We start from the raw sequence: 18,566 nt of genomic DNA on the forward strand, positions 1-18,566 counted from the left end.
ATAAATAAAATCTTTTAAAAAAAGAGAATATTTTATAAATATGTTGAAGGAGGAAATGGATAACAACATCTGGTTTTACACTAATAGTACGGTAGGATTTTTAGGTTGATGTGGGCTTTTACTGTTTGGGTAGTGGTTTTTTTTGGGGGGGTAGTGTTTAATGTGGATGGGGTAAGAATAAATCTTTTGGGGTACAGATCAATTATGAAGGGTTAAAGAGACCTGTGATGGTCTCTTAGTTTTGTTTTTTGAAAGATTTTATTTATTTACTTATTCATGACACACACACACACACACACAGAGGCAGAGACATGGGCAGAGGGAGAAGAAGGCTCCATGCAGGGAGCCTGACACGGGACTCGATTCCAGGACTCCTGGGCCGAAGGCAGGAGCCAAACCACTGAGCCACCCAGGGATCTCCTGGTCTCTTAGTTTTGTTTTGGATTTGTGTTTGTTTTGCTTTCTATTGTTTTCATTTTACAGACAATCCCTGACTTAACAATAGTTTGACTTAATTTTTTCTCTTTACTGTGGTGCAAACGCAGTATACATTCAGTAGAAACTGCCCTCAAATTTTGGATTTGGATCTTTTTCTGGGCTACTGATAGGCAGTATGATACTCTTTCATGATACTGGGCAGCAGCAGAGTGGCAGTGAGCTGCAGCTCCCAATCAGCCAGGAGGCCACAACGATAATCAACTGATAAATTTACAACCATTGTGTTTTTCACTTTCAGTACAGTATTCAATAAGTTACACGAGATGATCCACACTTCAGGGTAAAATAGGCTTTGTGTTAGATGATCCTGTCCCCCTGTAGGTTAACAAATCTGAGCATGTTTAAGGTAGACTAGGCTAAGTGATGACATTCTGTGGATTAAGTGTATTTTATTTTTAAGATTTTATTTATTCATTCATAAGAGACACAGAGAGAGAAGCAGAGACACAGGCAGAGGGAGAAGCAGGCTCCATCCCTGGGACTCCGGGATCAATGCCCTGAGCCAAAGGCAGACACTCAACCGCTGAGCCACCCAGGCATTCCAGATTAAGTGTATTAAATGCATTTTCAATTTAAGATACTTTCAACGTAGGATGAGTTTATCAGGACATAATTCCATAATAAGTTAAGGAAGATCTGTAGTTTGTTTTGGGCAGAGACAACATCCACTAAGGAAGATTCTTGCAAAGTGTGGCATTGATGGCAAGAAACTCCTGAGGTGGGTGGTGGATAGCAGGACAATCTCTTGACTAATTAACACCAACAAAAACCATGTCAAATCTTAGTGTTTAGGAAGATATTTACTACCTTAGTATTTTGGTAGTCCACCTCAAATTCTATGTTAAATTGGTATTGAGAAATACAGAACTGCATTCTTTTGGGATTTACTTGGATAAGATTTTCATTTCTCTGTTTTATACAATCTCATTAGACATTCTTTTTTTTTTTAAGATTTTATTTATTTATTCATGAGAGACACACACAGAGAGAGAGAGAGAGAGGCAGAGACACAGCAGAGGGAGAAGCAGGCTCCATGCAGGGAGCCCGATGTGGGACTCCATCCCGGGTCTCCAGGATCATGCCCTGGGCTGAAGGTGGCGCTAAACCACTGAGCCACCCAGGGATCCCCTCATTAGACATTCTTTTACCCAAAACAAGCACTTCATCATATTTTAAATGGGCTGCTTCTCTGACTTGGTAGGTTTTTTTTCTCCAGCTATAAAGACTCCTCTGCAACACACTCATTGAGATTGTCATTCCCCAGGGCACCTGGATGGCTCTGTTGGTTAAACATCTAGCTCAAGTCATGATCTGAGGGTCCTGGGGTTGAGCCCTGTGTTGGGCTCTGTGGGCTCAGTGGTTGGCCTGAGGATTCTCTCTCTCTCCCTCTGCTCCTCCCCCCACCCTTACTCTTGTGCATGTGCTCTCATTAAAATAAATCTTTTTTAAAAATTACCATTTTTGTTATTTTTCTCTAGCTTAGCTTCTTCCTAGTTCATGAAGCCTATGAACACCCTTTCCTAGTTCCCAATATTTTTTATCACTATTATCCACTTTGTTAATCTCCCTTGTAGTTTAGTGATTTGTATCTCATTTTGTGTACTTTGCTGCTTTATAAACTCATGCAAGACATGCAGTATTTTTTGCGTTTATTTAGAGACCATATATTATCTTTTATTTTATTTTATTTTTTTTAAGTAGATTGCACACCCAGTGTGGAGCCCAATGCAGGGCTTGAACTCATGACCCTGAGATCAAGACCTGTGCTGAGATCAAGTCAGATGCTTAACCAATTTGAGCCATCCCTGTCTTTTATTCCTTTTTTTTTTTTAATATATATTTATTTAAGAGAGAGAGAGAGAGAGAGAGCACAAGCGGGGGTGGGGGGTGGGGGGGGGAGCAGCAGAGGGAGAGGAAGAAGGAAGCTCCCAGACAAGCAGGGAGCCTAAAGGGGGGCTAGATCCCAGGACTCCAGGATCATGACCTGAGACAAAGGCAGATGGTTAAGTGACTGAGCCACTCTGGCGCCCTTCCCTCCCCCGCCACCGTCTTTTATTTTTAATAGTCATGTACTATTCATTTTTATATGTGTATATACAAATGTCTAACGCATAAGTCTCTGTAATTCCCAGCCTGAGGCCAGGAACCGCTGGCAAATTATCCACCTATTTTTGATATTAAAAAAAAAGTGTAAACATATCTCCTCAAATAAAAAAGTGTAGATTTGAAAAAGCTTTTAAAAATTATTTTTACTCAAAATATATAATTTCAAGTTTGTTAAAAGCTAATTATAAACTCTTGATTAAAAACCTGAATAAAGTTTAAGCCATTCTTTCAATAACAAAGGGATTCTTGGGAATCCCTTGATTAAAAACCTGAATAAGGTTTTAGGCAATCTTTCAATAACAAAAGGATTCTTGGGAAAAGCTTGAGAACTATTCTACTTAGTACTTAGTTAAAAAAAAAAAAAAAAAAAAATTTAAGAGGAACCCAAAAGGGATTTTGGGAGAAAGCCTCTTTCCAATCTGGTAGCAGCCATTTAGCTCAAAGGTCAGCCAAAGAGGGTGCTTACAAGTACGTCCTGGGGCTGTGGAGGAAGAAGCAGTCTGATGTAATGGGGTTTATTCTCAGAGTACACTGCTGGCCTGTCTGCTCCCCAGGATACCCTGCCCAATCTAGCCTGATAAAGTGCACAGATTGGGTTAGAAGGCCAGGCAAATTTATGTCATATATCAGATTCATGTGCACTGCGGCAACTGCAAATGCCCAATTCCTAAGGATATTATATATGGCAAGATTGTTCATCATGGTGTTAACCAGCTAAAGTTGACCCCAAGCCTTCAGTCTTGCCTAGGAGGGAGCTGGATTCTACTGTGGGCCTCTGAAAGTCCTGAATTCTTACTGGGTTAGTGAAGATTCCACATACAAATTCTTTGAGGTTATCCTCATTGATCCATTACACAAGGCTATCAGAAAAAAATCCTGATACCCAGTGGATCACCAAACCAGCCCATAAGCACAGGAAGATTTGAGAACTGAAATCTACAGGCCCCAAGAGGCTTGGCCCTGGAAAAGGTCGTTAAGTTCCACACCAAGCAGCTTGGAGAAGACGCAGTACTCTCCAGCTCCATGTTACTGCTAATATAAGTAATGTTTGCAAAATTCTTGCTAATAGACAATTTACAACAGTCAAAAAAAATTTTTTTTAGTATATGTGTGAGTTTGCCCCTTCTTTCCAAAATTCAAATATTCTCTTAGGAGGGAAACTGAATGGGGAAAAATTAGAGAGGAAGACAAATCATGAGACTCTGGACTCTGGGAAACAAAGGGTTGCAGAAGGGGAGGTGGTAGGATGGGGTAACTGGGTGACGGGCATTAAGGAAGGCACATGATGAGAAGAGCACTGGGTATTGTACTCTATGTTGGCAAATTGAATTTAAATAAAATATATTTTAAAAAACAAATTTAAAAAATTTCTTTTAAGTAAATAATTTTAAACAAGGTTTTAGTGATTTATCTCTTACCAAAAGTATCTTGAAAAAGCATACCTTAGAACACCAGGCTAGCTTTGTTTCTCTTCCTTTTAAAAATTCTATATTCATGTTATGGGTTAAAATGTGTGTATGGTCCTTTTAATTATCTTTTTCAAAAATTTATGTAGACAACTATTGATGCTTATTGATAAGTTCAATTTTCTGAATATTAACTGCCATCTGTGTTGACTTCAGTGTGCTAACCTAGGTCATCAATGCTTTAATGTTCACCTGGGGGTGCATCAGACTTTATTCTTTTTTGACCCCAACACGTTATCTAAAAGTATTTGAGAAATGGAAATTTTATTTATAAATACTACAAAATTAGCAATTCAAACAGGATGTTAATATATTATGACCCTAAAATTTCATCTGTTTATGAACTTGAGTCTTCTGAATTTCTATTAGGTCAGGAGATTAAATTCCTCTAAAAATCTATTCAAATACTCTTTTTTTCTTTAAATTTGAGAAATGTGTTTGACATTTTGCAGGTTTTTTTTTTTTTTTTTAACTTTCCAAAGGACTTAATTCTTAAATCTATAATTCTTAAATCTTAATTCTTGGTTAGCAAAGCATAATCCCATAGGCCGTAAGATGCAATGGTTAGGCTGTAAGATGCAATGGTTTGGTGAATTATGATGATGACTGATGATATGAACTGATTTGCTAATGCAATATAGTTTCCCACATTAAAGAAATGTTTTCAATAATGTCTAAAGTGTATTTAGAGTTGAAGTTTTAGTTTTCTTCTTTAGCCATAAAGGAGACAGAAAAACGCTCATCAATCCTTGCAGTATTCATTAAATTAAGAGCTTCACCACGGCCATAACAAGAAACCTAAATAATTCCATGGCTCAGAGCTGTGCTTTCCTGAAGTTAGGAAAAGGATCCTGTGCAGGACACAAAGGAAGGGACAGATCCGAGGCAGGCCTGATTCTTCAGCAATTCTGGTCTTCTGCCAAGTAAGAGAACTTAATGAGTCAAGGCCTGAAGGAGGAGGAAACTCCTATCTCCTGGGAAAGGCCTCTGTAATCTGGAACACCACAGATTTCTCCGAATGGGAGTTCGGATCAGAGTGTCTCCTGATTCTTGATGGAAACAATTCAGTGTGATCAAGGCCACACACCTGGTAAAATGACTGGCTTCTGGAAACAGTGTTATTCTGGTATTTAGGAATAACCCAGATGCTGAGCACCAGGAAATAAGCTTTAATCAACTATATTTCTTGTTAAGCGCTAGAGGACTCATTAGATAATAATTCTGTTAAAATAACAGTAATGACAATAAGCATTTATTGTTTACTTCAAGGCAGGCACTTGATATTCATTATATTTTTAAGGCTTGGCATTCTTTTTATATTACTTCCTTTGCCCTACCAGCTGTTATACCCAGAAATCTGCCCCAGAAACTGTTGGGGTCCTGATTAAGTCTGAGAAAATTCTGTTGTAAATAAGTCACAAAACATTTTATCTTTTATCATTTCCTGTCTTCTCTATTAAAAAAAGAGTTCAGAAATAGTTTTGTATCATTGTTAATTTCTTGACTTAGATAATTGTACTATGATTATGTATGTTAAAATAAATGGGGTAAGAGATATGAGGGAACTTTTTGTGGTAATTTTGCAACTTTTCTGTAAATCTAACATTAATTAAAAGTGAAGTTGAAAAACTTCATAATTTCTTTACTACAATTTAGTTTATATTTTTTATTATTTTTCTTGTGGCAGAACAGCAATACATATTCAATACAGGGAACACTTTACATGCTTGTAAGAAAAAAGGTGAAAATGAAAATCCCCTAATTCAACCAGTTAGAGGTATCTGCCATAAATACCAGTTGTAAATTCACTAAGAGGTCTGTGTATATGGATGTATAGTATGAATGTGTTAATTTTGCAATGACTGACTCCATTTGCAAAGGTAAAACTTTGATTTTTTTTTTTTTTTTTATTGAACTTAATTTATCTTATACCTTCAGTTTGCCTAGTGGGAGGTAACTTACTTTAGTCACTTCCAGATAGTTCAGGCATTTTAAGATTTAAAGTCAACTAAATATAGGTTTCATCAGATTCAGTCTCCTTTCTCTTACCCTGTAGGCTGTTTGGGCTCCATTCACCTCCAGCAGGCACCAACTACTGAGCCTTCACAGCGTTGGAGGCTCCCTGGGGACTATGATTAAGATTTTGAAAGGCTGCCCTTGAGCTCCTTAACAGAGCCACCTTATTAGCTTTTACTCGTTTATTGCCCTGGCACATTTCTGATCTCTTAAGATCTACAGAACCTTGAGGCTACACTCTGGAAAATGAAGCATAGCTTCCTTTTTTAATGGGATCTCCAGAAATTATTGGGCTATTATCCCTCCCTTTGTGGTGCTTGGCCTAGGGTGATGGCATTTGGGGGGCCCTTTCCCTGAGATCTACTTAAGAGATTTACTCTGGGAACTCTCATATGTAATTCCTGAAAATTCTCTTTCATTGAACTTTGTCTCTATCCCCTTATGGGTGAATAAAGCAAGCAAACACAAACATCATACATTCTTTGAGCCTATTTGTTATGATTTAAACTTGAAAGTTTTTCCAGAGTTTTGGGAATTCAGATTCTTAAAGTTATTTTCTTTGCCAAGGGCTTCAAAATTCTATTTTGTTGACAAACTTTAAAAGACCAGTTTTTTTTTTGAGACAATAGTGAAAATATGATTATGTTATTACAAGTTATTAGAAGACACCAACAATTGATTTATTACTAATTTTGCTGGGCGTTGAGAATGGCCTTGTGATTCTGTATGAAAATATTCATGATTTTTAGAGTAGTTAGTGAAAGCCATTATAGGCAGACTGGGTTGGGAAGTGATAGGAGTGGGAGGCACAGAACAGAGCCATACCTGCTATTCTTTGATTTCGTGCTCACAGCATCAAACGGGAGAGTGATATGATTAATTTGCATAAAGGAGGGTGAGAAAGTGTGTTTGTGACTGGGAGGTATTTTTTATTCCTGGAAGAATTTTTTATTCCTTTTCCTTGCTCAGCATCCATACCCAAATCCATCAGCACACCCTGTTCGTTCTCGCAGCTTCAGCATCTCTTAGCTGGACACAATTGTTTCCTAGTTATCAACTAAACAGTCTACTTCTGTTCTTTTCCCCTACAATCTCCACAGAGTTGACAGAATGAATTTTTTAAAGCCTAACTCACATTGTTATTTTCTTGCTTAAACAATTAGGAGTCTACCGCATTTAAAATAAAATACAAACTCTGCCATAGACTATAAATTTCTATCTGGTTCTCATCTTCCTCACCATCCTCTTTGTGTCATGACTAAGTGAAAGAGTATTCAAGTTCAACTGCTAGATCTGAGATGTTAAATAGTGACAAAATGGGCAAAAATGTTGACTTTAGCCAATTTTTTTTTTTTTTACCTTAATCTGCCTTCTTTAACAATGGGGCAGTCATTACTCACAGATCTTACGGAGTCAGGTTTACCTGTATATTCATATTTGCAATTTTACCTTTCAGTCTAATGAGCACACATCAGTGTAAGAAGCCGGTGGTGGCTTTGAACCTCACTTAGGGCCCCGTGTGACTGTGTGACTGTCAAAGATCAAAGAGTAGATGTACTTGTGAAGAGGTCAGTATTGACCCTTGCCCTTCGTAGAGTGGTCCATTTTACACTTCCTTCGGCACAGTATGAAGAGTAGTCAATAAGACAGCTTTTCAAGAGGCATTTGTTCATTGCCTTAAGCTATCCTCTGTGAGCATGAACCAGTAATGGAAAGAGAGATCGAATTTGCAGGGATTTATTTCATTTCAGTAAACAGAAGGAAGATGATGAGGAAGACGAAAATGGTAGCTTTTTTTTTTTTTTTTTTTAAGATTTTATGTATTTATTCATGAGAGACACAGAGAAAGAGAGAAGCAGAGACACAGGCAGGAGGAGAAGCAGGCCCCATGCGGGGAGCCTGACGTGGGACTCGATCCCAGGTCTCTAGGTCACACCCTGGGCCAAAGGCAGGCGCCTAACAGCTGAGGCACCCGGGGACCCCCAACAGTGGCGTTTCTGATGAATTTATTTGCACCCAAAGTCCGGTTCTCCTCGGGCTCTCCTTAGGCTCCCGAGCCATCGGTGGAGCTCAGGGACTTCCTCTCACCTGCCCACCTGGGCCGCCAGGTGCTGCAGGCGAAGCTGGTTCCGCCCACCACGCCCGGGGGTCACCGGTCGCCGCCAGCCAGTCCCCCCGCCACCCATTTTAGGTCTGTCCTCTAACTCAGGAAATGAACATATTTCCCTTAGAAGAAGAAGATGAAGAGGCAACTCCGGGGGGGGGGGGGGGAAGGGGGGGGAGTGTCAAAATTCATTTTAAAACAATATATTTTTACTTAACCTAAGGGGTCAACATTCCAGCCTCGAGTTCTCACAATTCGCTGCCGTGTCCCCTCAGATTTCGCTACCGACGCTCAAAACGAGTGGCTCGAGGGCAAGCGCCCGAGGTTCACCGCGGGAAACCGAGGGAAGTAACCCGGGAGCTCCGGGGCTCGGGAACCCGGGCGGCACGGGCCGCGTCAGATGAGAACGTAAGAGGTCGGCCGAGGTGACGCCTCAAGCCCGGGGCCGAGGCTTGGGCCCGGGGCAAAGCGCGGGCAGCGGGGCCGCCTCCCAGGGCTTGAGGCTGGGTATCGGGCAGGAGGCGCGGGCGCCCCGGGCACGCCTCTCCGACTCCCGGGGCCGCGTGGCTTTCCCGCGCGCCCGCCTCGGGGGCGGGGAAGAACCCGGATGGAACCGCCCCTGCGGCCGGGACCCCCTACTGCCTTTGAATCCCTGCGTGGGGCGGAGTTGCCCTCCCTCCCGCGCTCTGATTGGTTCGTCTCCTTAGGCCCCTCCTCGCGATTGGGCGATCCCAGTGTCAGTCAGCGGGCGTCGCTGGTCTCTCAGCTTGTTGCTAGAAGGCGACGGCGTCGACGTCTGACTAGACTCGGCGGCGTCTCACTCCCGCCGGAGCGCTTCTCCTCCGGCGCTCGGCATCCGCCCGGTGCTCCTTGGCGGTGGGGCCTGCAGGGAGGAGTACTGAGGCGGCTCGAGGGCTCGCTGGGGCGCCCAAGCCTTCGGTCCGTCAGCGGCTCAGCGCCATGTCCTGGATGTTCAAGAGGTGAAGGGGGCGGGGGCGGGGCGCAGGGGGTAACGGCCTGTCGGCGTCCCCAGATGAACCTGACCTTCCCCGCGCTCCCGCCGCAGCTCGTGGGCGTCCTGCCGGCGGCTCCCCTCGCCGCGGGAGAAGTGAATGCCCAGTGCTGGCTGGCGAGGGGGGCTCCCCGGGCGGGCCGCAAGCCAGGGCCTGGGGGGGGGGGTCTCTCGCCCGAGGGCCGTGGAGGGGGGGGCGGGGCTCGGGGCGCCGCTCCTCGGCCGAGATGCTGCCTGAGCTTCACTCAGGAAACACCCGTTAGATGCTCCCCGTGCGCTGTCGGCGGTTGCGCGGAATAAAGGGCCGATCCCGCCCGGCCGCATCCCCCGGCGGCTCCCAGGCCCGGTGCCTGCGCCGACATGGAGACGCCGTGTGTGCGGTGCGGCCGGAGCGGGGTGCGCGGCGCACGGGGAAAACGCGGGGAAACAGCTCCCCGGCGACCTCGGGAGCCCGGAAACTCGGAGGGAGCCCCTCAGCGCACTTCCCCTTATTTTTCATTCTCCACAGCGGTTTTCGGGCCTGTTGCAGAAAGTTACCCGTGAGGGGAGGGAGGAGGGTACCCTTGAGGCAAAGGGGAGCGAGCGACAGGCCCGAGGGAGGGTCACTCCCCCCACCCCCACCCCACGACCTGCCTGAAACCACGGGTTCTGTTTGGAGACAATTATTATTATTTATTTTTATTTATTTTTTTTTTTGTTTGGAGATAATTGAAATAGCGGATGCTGGATGCAGTCTCTGTCACCGTGTAAATGGCGTCACATGTAATAACAGCCCCACATTTGCAAGTTGTTTCTGGTTCGTTGGTTTTTTTTTTTTTTTTCCTTTTTTCTTTTTTTTAACCGGCGTTTGGTGTGTGGTTAAGAGTCAGACACCTCGTATATATTTCGGTTTCAATAGAAGATCATCACGAGGAAGTAGATCTGTTGAACCCTTGTTGGGAGTTTTCGTTTTGAAATACTGGGTGGGTAGAAGAGGCATCGCTGAACAGGTAGGGTTCCTGGCGGCCTTCCCTGCTCGCTCCAGTCCCTGCTTTACGCATAGTAACGCTCTCAATCTTTTTTTTTTTTTTTTTTTTTTAAGGATTTTATTTATTCATAAGAGGGAGAAGCAGGCTCCACGCAGAGAGCCCGATGTGGGACTCGATCCCGGGACCCCGGGTGACGCCTTGGGCCAAAGGCTGACGCTCCACCGCTGAGCCACCCCGGCGTCCCACACACTCAATCTTTTTTTTTTTTTTTCCACACTCAATCTTTATACAGCAGTTCCGACTAAAAATTTAACATGAGATAAAATGAGAAAAACAAGTGGCCTGCGACTATAATATGATCTTTGGTTAAATATTGAATCATTTTTCTATGCTTTCTCTTTCTTTCTTCTTTTTTTTTTTTTAATAGAGATCCTGTTTGGAAGTACTTGCAGACTGTCCAATATGGAGCCCATGGAAATTTTCCACGCCTCTCGTATCCAACTTTCTTTCCCCGTTTTGAGTTCCAAGATATTATACCTCCAGACGATTTCCTAACAAGTGATGAAGAGCTAGATTCAATTTTATTTGGAACTTTGAGAGGCCATGTAGTTGGACTACGCTATTACACAGGAGTAGTGAGTATGACTTAGATAATCAATTGAAATATATTTATAGTATTAACCCAGAAGATAAGAATGAGAAAGTGATGTGTACAATTAATACTTATTTTAAGGAATTAGAATGTATCTGGGTGGGAGGTAAATATTTATTAACTAGTGGGTTTGTGTGTGTGTGTGTGTGTATTCTGCTTGTAATGTAAAAAGCAATTTTTCCTGTATGGTTTCATTTGATAGCTATAATGACTCTAAAGTAGACAAGGACATCTATTATCCCTTTTCTATAACTGAAGAATTGAAGCTTGATAAGGTTAGATGATTGGCTCAAAAAGCAGATACTAGGGGTACATTTATAGAATGTTCTTTGCTTTTTCCTCTTCTGTCCCATAGCACATTTCTGTGTTTTAATATTTTTAATTGAGGAGGATTGATTCCTACCAGATAAGGGAATTGTCTATTTTTTAGTCTTTTTCCCCCTTTCTGTAGTAAGACTGTCTCCCAGTTTTTCTCCCTTTCTGTATCTTTATTTGCATTGTGTGTATGTGTGAGAAACGGAGACAGTATATGACTTTATATCTGATGAGAAGTTGTCTTTGTTACAGTTATGTAGTATGTTTCTATGTTATTTGGATCACATATCACTAGTTTTATTCTTTAACTTATGAAATATTTTATTCTTTTTAAGATTTTATTTATCTATTAATGAGAGACAGAGAGAGAGAGAGGCTGAGACATAGGCAGAAGGAGAAGCAGGCTCCGAGCTTGATGCAGGACTCGATCCCGGGTCTCCAGGATCAGGCAGGCCCTGGGCCGAAGGCAGTGCTAAACCACTGAGCCACCCGGGCTGCCCTATTAGGAAATATTTTAATACTGGGTGTTATTCTGTATGTTGGCAAATTGAACACCAATAAAAAATAAATTTATTGTTAAAAAAAAGGAAATATTTTAAGCATGCAAAAAAGTAGAATAATATAATAAACTCCCATATACCTATGATTCAGCATTTAAGAAATTTTTCATACATTTGTCCTTTAGTACAAAAGAATCTCTACTATATCAGTTTACATCCATAAAATTCAGTATGTATTTCTAAAAAAATTCAGACTTTGTCATACTTATCAAAATTAGTGATTCCTTATTATACCTAATAACTATCCATAATCATTTTTCTTGATTGTTTAAAAATGTGTTTTTATGGGATCCCTGGGTGGCTCAGTGGTTTAGCACCTGCCTTCTGCCCAGGGCATGATCCTGGAGTCCCAGGATCGAGTCCCACATTAGGCTCCCTGCATGGAGCCTGCTTCTCCCTCTGTCTGTGTCTCTGCCTCTCTCTTTCTCAGTGTCTTTCATGAATAAATAAATAAATAAATAAAATCTTTAAAAAAAAGTCACCTTAAAAAAAAGTGTTTTTATGATTTTTTTTTTTTTTTTTTTGAGAGCAAACCAGAGCATGAGGGGGGAGGGGCAGAAGGAGAGGAAGAGAGAATCTTAAGAAGGCTCCACTGTGGAGCCTAAACAAGGATCTGTATCTCAGGACCCTGAGATCATGACCTGAGCCTATATCAAGAGTTGAACACTTAACTGACTGAGCCACCCCACCCAGGCACCCCTCCTATATTTTCTTTTTTTTTTTCTATATTTTCTTAATATTATTTTGTATTTGTCTAGGAGATTTTTTAGGAAAGAACAAGATTTCCTGAGTTTCTTCATGCTTCTAATTGTGATATTTATATTAAAGGACAGTTGACCTGAATATAAAGTCCTTGACCCATATTTTCTCTTCATGATATTTATTTATTTATTTATTTTTTAAAAATTTTTATTTATTTATGATAGTCACACAGAGAGAGAGAGAGAGGCAGAGACACAGGCAGAGGGAGAAGCAGGCTCCATGCACCGGGAGCCCGATGTGGGATTCGATCCTGGGTCTCCAGGATCGCGCCCTGGGCCAAAGGCAGGCGCCAAACCGCTGCGCCACCCAGGGATCCCTCTTCATGATATTTAGATGTTGTATAAAATATTGGGGAAAATTCTGATGACAATATGATTTTCCTCCCGTATAAGTGAATTGGGAATTTTTGCCAACTAAATTTTTGCTAACTAAAGGGTAGTTTTTCTTATCTTGAAAGTCTAGTAGTTTATTAGTGTATGTCTTATGATTGCCCTGTAACTTCGTTTTCATCTATAGCATAAAATTTTTTTGTTAATGGTTTTGAATGCTTGTTTTATTTTTCAGGGACTTCATTCTACCATCAATGGTATTAGATCTTCTCTGCATAAATATATGCCTGTGTATATGCCTATTACTTTGTCTAAAATCCTTTTTATCATATTTTTTCACTTTTAATTTTTCATCATTTATTTCCTTTACCGTGTTTTCCACAAGGCCTGTGCACTCTTGTGTTCTTTCTACTTTAGTTTTTAATTCTGAAATAGTTTCTCATTTCTAATTTTTTCCTGAAATCTGTCAGTTCTTATCTCATATCCATTTCTTCTTTAGTTCTCTATCTCTGAGCTTTCCTATTTCTGATTTGTGCTATTTCTTCAAAACTTAGATTGTTTTATAAATTATTTTACACCAGTGTGAAATACTAAATCATGGTGTCTGATCTTAGAACATTACTATTTGTTGAGCTTAGAATAATTTCTATGACACTGGTAAGCTAATAATAAAAATATAGTGAACTGGTTAAAAGTAATCACTGCTTAATTTTCTTATATTTCAAAATATGTGTTATTTATTTTATAAGTAATACATATTCATTATTTTTAAATGGCTAAAAGAAAAAACATTAAATTTCCCTGCAGTTTACCACCTTTCACCCTTAGTCATTTTATTTTTTCACACTTTACGCTATGAACATATGCATGTAAATTGAAGTCATATTATGTATTAAAAAAATGAGATCATGTTATATCTGTTAATAGTGACCACCCTTTCTTTCTCCTAGTAAATTATTAGGAATATTTTTTCATGTCCATACAAATCTATATTGTACTTTTAGTTCCCATACTGATGAACATTTTGGGGTTGATCACTATTATGAAGGTATAAGAAAAATTGAAGTATTTATCTTTGCACACTTTTTTTTCTGTTTGACTGAGAAAGAAAGCACAAGCAGGGGGAGGGGTAGGAAGAGGGAGAAGCAGACTCCCCATGGTGCAGGGAGCCCCATATGGGGCTTGGTCTCAGGACCCTGGGATCATGACTCAAGCTGACTTGAGCCATCCAGGTGCCCCAGGCATTGCTAATTTTTAAGTTTTTTTTTTTTTTTTTTTAATTCATGAGAGACACACACAGAGAGGCAGAGACACAGGCAGAGGGAGAAGCAGGCTCCATGCAGAGAGCCCGATGTGGGACTCGATCCCAGATCCTGGGATCATGCCCTGAGCCAAAGGCTGATGCTCAACTGCTGAGCCACCCAGGCGTTCCTAATTTTTAAGTTTTTAATGTGTTTTTGATAAGCTTATGGTTAAATTTTTTATTTCTTGGCACAGTATTTTATAATAAAGTAGATTATTTCTTTCTTCTTCTAAAAATACAGTTATAATTAATTGTAATTCTTTCTTTGTTTTAATTTTTTTAAAAATCTGTCCTTTTTTGTCTTGATGCTTGGACCTTGTTTTCTTTGTCTTTTATGGTCTCCAGCATTTTCGCCTATATTCTATTTTAAATTCCACTATCATTAATTACTTTCTACTCTATCTATTATTTATAGTAATTAGCTATCAGTAGTGACAGTTATCTAATTTTAATAAATGATAATTTATTACAGTAAAGGAAAATTATCTAATTTTCTTGCTTAAGATGAAATGTTCAACAAATACCAGGTTTTTTTTTTTTTTTTTTTTGCCTTTTGAGGGGTTGTATATTTCCTGGGATTTGCATAATCTGGTTTAAAAAATCGTACTTATAGGCATTGACAGATTTGGGCTGGGAGAGAACAGGGCTAGAGAAGAATATCTGTCTGAATTTCTAATTGTTCAGACTATTGTCTCTTGAGAATCAGTAGATGGATGCTGGTCGTGGTTTGAAGCAGCATTCCTTTGTCGTTATCAGGCAATTAAAAAAGTGATAATTCACTGCCATAAAATTCACCATTTTAAAAGTGTACATACAATTGAGTGGTTTTTATTCACAAGGTTGTACAACCATCCCCACTGTCTAGTTCTGGAAAGAACCCTGTATGCATTAGAAATCACTCCCCATTCCACTCTCTCCTCAGTCCCTGCTATCTACTCACTTATTTGCTGTTGCTGTGGATCATACTTACTCTACACATTGCATATGAATGGATCTATGCAATACATGGCCCTTGGGTCTAGCCTTCATTATTGCCATCTTTTATGTTAATATATTTAGTGCATCATTTTAATTTCCTCGTTTCTTATTCTATATATTTTGAGTTGCTCTGGGGATTTACAATTAATATCTTTTTTTTTACAATTAATATCTTAATTCATAAGAATCTAGTTTGGATTCATGCCAACTTAATTTCAATAGTATACAAAAATTTTGCTTGTAGATAGCTCCATTTCCCTCTTCCATCCCTTTGTTAACATACAAATTAGATTTTTATGCACAATTTATGCTCATCAACACAGATATATAACTTTCATGCACTGTAAAATCAGGTAGGAGAAAAAAGTTAAACAACCAAAAAAAATTGTTTGTATTTACCTAATTACCTTTACCTGTAGTCTTTATTTCTTTGTGTAGATTCAAATTATTGTCTAGTCCTCTGATTTCAGCCTGTACGTCTTTCTTTAGTATTTCTTGTAGGACAGGTCTATTGGTGGTGATTTCTCAGTTTTTGTTTAACTAGAATGTCTTAATTTCTCCTATACTTTTGAAGAATAGTTTTATCAGATATAGAATTCTTGGCTTTAGTTTTTTTGAAGCACTTTGAAAAGTTATTCCACTATCTTCTGGCCTCTGCTTTCTAATGAGAAATCAGATGTTAATCTTCTTGAGGATCCTCCAATAAATAATGAATTGCTCCTCTTGCTGCTTTCAAGTTTTTTTTTCTACAGCTCGATTATAATGTGTCTGGGTTTAGATATCTTTAAGTTTAGTTTATTTAGAGTTTGTTGAGTTTCTAAGATAGGCAGATTAATGTTTTTCATCAAATTTGGGGAGTTTTCAGCAATTGAGACTGATGTATATGTTAGATATGGCTGCTGTTGTTCCATAGGCCTGTTCATGTTTCTTTATTTTTTTTCTTTCTATTCCTCAGACTCTAAAATTGTTCTCAGACTCATTTTCAACTTCATTGATTATTCTACCTCTACATATCTGCTCTTGAGCCTCTCTAGTGATTTTTTTTTTTTTTTTTTACTTTATTGTACTTCTTGACAGCAGACTTTGTGTGTGGTAAGACATAATTTTTGTGCTTTCCTTTAGTTTTTTAGATGTGGTTTGCTTTAGGTTTTTGAACATACTTAAAATTTAAATTTTTTCCTAGTAGGTAAAGCATCTGGGGACAGTTGATAGCTTTCCTGTGAGTGAACCATATCATACCTTCTCATTTCTTCACGTGTCTCTTTTTTGTTGTTGAAAAGTAGACTTTTTAAATAATGTGACAACTGTAAAAATTAGAGTCTTCTCTCTCTCCAGGGTTGGTTGTTGTTGCTGATTTTAGTATTTGTTGCTTATTTAGTGAGTTTTCTGAATTAACCCTGTAAAATCTACTGATGTCTATACTTGATTAGCTTCATGGTCAGCCTCTGGTATACCAGAACCGAACTCTATCGGTCTTTACTCAGGGGATCTGTATGCCCAAATGGGGCACTTCTTCAGTTGACAACTCTTCCTTAACCTTCATGTCCTGCTTATTCAGAGCCCTCAAGTTTAGCCAGAGGTGAGAGCTTAGAGTCTTCTTAGGTCTTTTCCTGATTGTATGCACATCCCAGGCATACGTACAGCCATCTGCTTGCATATGGCCTTCTGCATCCCCAGAAGTGCATTGGAACTTTTCAAAGTTCAGATGGACATTCTTAGTAGTGCCCAGCCTTTCTTTTAATCCTTTCGGTTATTGTATTGTTTGTTCTAGCTATTACCCACTCCCTATAAAATTGTTTCTGACAAACACCCAAGGGAGAAGGTTTTTTATGAGCTCAGAGATCAAATAGAAATCCTTTTGCAAGTGGGAATCTTCTGGAGAACCATCATACAGGTCAAATAATGACAATTCTTTGTAGTACCTACCAATAGAGTTGTGAATCTTTGAAAGATTATTATTATTCCATTCTCTTCCCTCTGGTGACTACTAGACTGCACCAAGAATTTTAACAGGTTACTTTTAAAGGCTATCATGCAGTTTGGGAGCTGGAGATGGCACTAGGGTACTACTTTGAGCTGTTTTTCTTGAATTAACACCTTCCAGGTTTCCGCAGTCCTTTGGTTAGTTTCCAGATGTCTGGAAAGGTTGATTCTGACAATTTCTGCCATTTTTTTTTTTGTATTGCCATTATGGAAGATGGAATTTTCAGAAGTCCTTTTCTGTTTTCAGTGATGTTGCCCAAAGGCAAATTTTAATCAGAATCAAAATGGCATGAGTGGAAGGCTGGATATATTTTCTCATCCAGTCCATTCTAACTTACATCTTTTTCTTCTTTTAGAGTCTGGAGAAATCGGACTTAGGAACCAGACTGCCTAGATTTAAATTCTAGCTCTGCTACTTACTAGCTTTATGACCTTGGGCAAGTTTCTTAACTTTTCTGTGGTCTAGTGTCTTCATCAGTAAAATGGGGGTAATAATAGTACCTACCAATAGAGTTGTGCGGATTTAAAAAGTCAAATCTATGTAATGTAGTTAGAACAATAGCATATAATAAGCACTCAATAAATATTACCTGTTTTCTGAAGTCATGATATTGAAAATTTTAGTGTGAATCTTTTATTTAGTTTTGATTGTATCTTTCAGATACCAAGGGTTTGTTAACTTCCCAGTGATTGTAAGTTAAAAATATTGTGAGAAATCATGATAAAATATATTTATTATATCACTACGCAAATATAAGTCTAAGAAAATATACATTTCCTGTATGGTGTTACTAAGTAAGCATTAAAAAATTAATGGAAAGCCCAGATAGAGTTTAATGAAGAAAGCTATTATTGTATGTTTATTATTTACATTATCTGTTTATTATTTTATTAGGTTAATAATAATGAAATGGTTGCATTACAACGAGAGCCTAATAACCCCTATGATAAGAACGCAATTAAAGTAAACAATGTGAATGGAAATCAGGTTGGCCATTTAAAGAAAGATCTTGCAGCTGCTTTGGCCTATATCATGGACAACAAATTGGCACAGATTGAAGGGTAATGTACTTTCACAGTTTAGTTTTAATAATTATAAGTTGTGATTTTTGAATTTGTTAAGAGGCTATATAGTTGCCCTGACAACTTTTATCACTATGCCTTTAATATGTGGTCAGTAAATGTGTTAATTCTTTTCCCATCTGCCTCTACTACCGCAGCCATGAAACAACTATTCTCTCACTTTCCTATTAAATTATTACCACGGAGAAAAAAGAGGCTTTTGTTCAAATATTAGGAAGTCCCCACCATCTGCCCAAGCCTTTTAGTGCATAGATTTGGGAGTTTGGACATGTTAATTTAAATCAGAGGTTGTATACTAGCAGCCTGTGATCATATGTAGGTGAGTTTCAATTTACCTATACAGTTTTTTATAATTTCTTGTTTATTTCCAATATTGAATTATGTGGATATTCTGCATTTTATACAGGTTAATTTTTTCCCTAATGTAAAAT

General features: G+C 39.3%; 1 protein-coding gene and 1 pseudogene across 6 annotated transcripts in view; both read left to right on the forward strand.

The window, feature by feature from the left end:
* Window positions 1-761: 761 nt before the first annotated feature.
* Window positions 762-4,474, forward strand: LOC144293605 (large ribosomal subunit protein eL15 pseudogene; annotated as a pseudogene).
* Window positions 4,475-8,954: 4,480 nt separating this feature from the next.
* The window catches only part of HLTF (helicase like transcription factor), a 49,705-nt gene continuing 40,093 nt past the window's right edge, over window positions 8,955-18,566 (forward strand). For 5 of the 6 annotated variants that reach the window (XM_077864749.1, XM_077864750.1, XM_077864751.1 and 2 more), the window contains exons 1-3: window positions 8,956-9,170; window positions 10,598-10,805; window positions 17,948-18,114. In XM_077864749.1, the coding sequence (XP_077720875.1) occupies window positions 9,151-9,170; window positions 10,598-10,805; window positions 17,948-18,114 (395 nt within the window). In that variant the 5' untranslated portion in view covers window positions 8,956-9,150. Of the gene's footprint in view, window positions 9,171-10,597; window positions 10,806-17,947; window positions 18,115-18,566 lie in introns of all 6 variants that reach the window. The other variant, XM_077864752.1, reaches the window with a different exon arrangement.

This window comes from Canis aureus, chromosome 22 (assembly GCF_053574225.1).
Source record: "Canis aureus isolate CA01 chromosome 22, VMU_Caureus_v.1.0, whole genome shotgun sequence".
Classification (NCBI taxonomy): domain Eukaryota; kingdom Metazoa; phylum Chordata; class Mammalia; order Carnivora; family Canidae; genus Canis; species Canis aureus.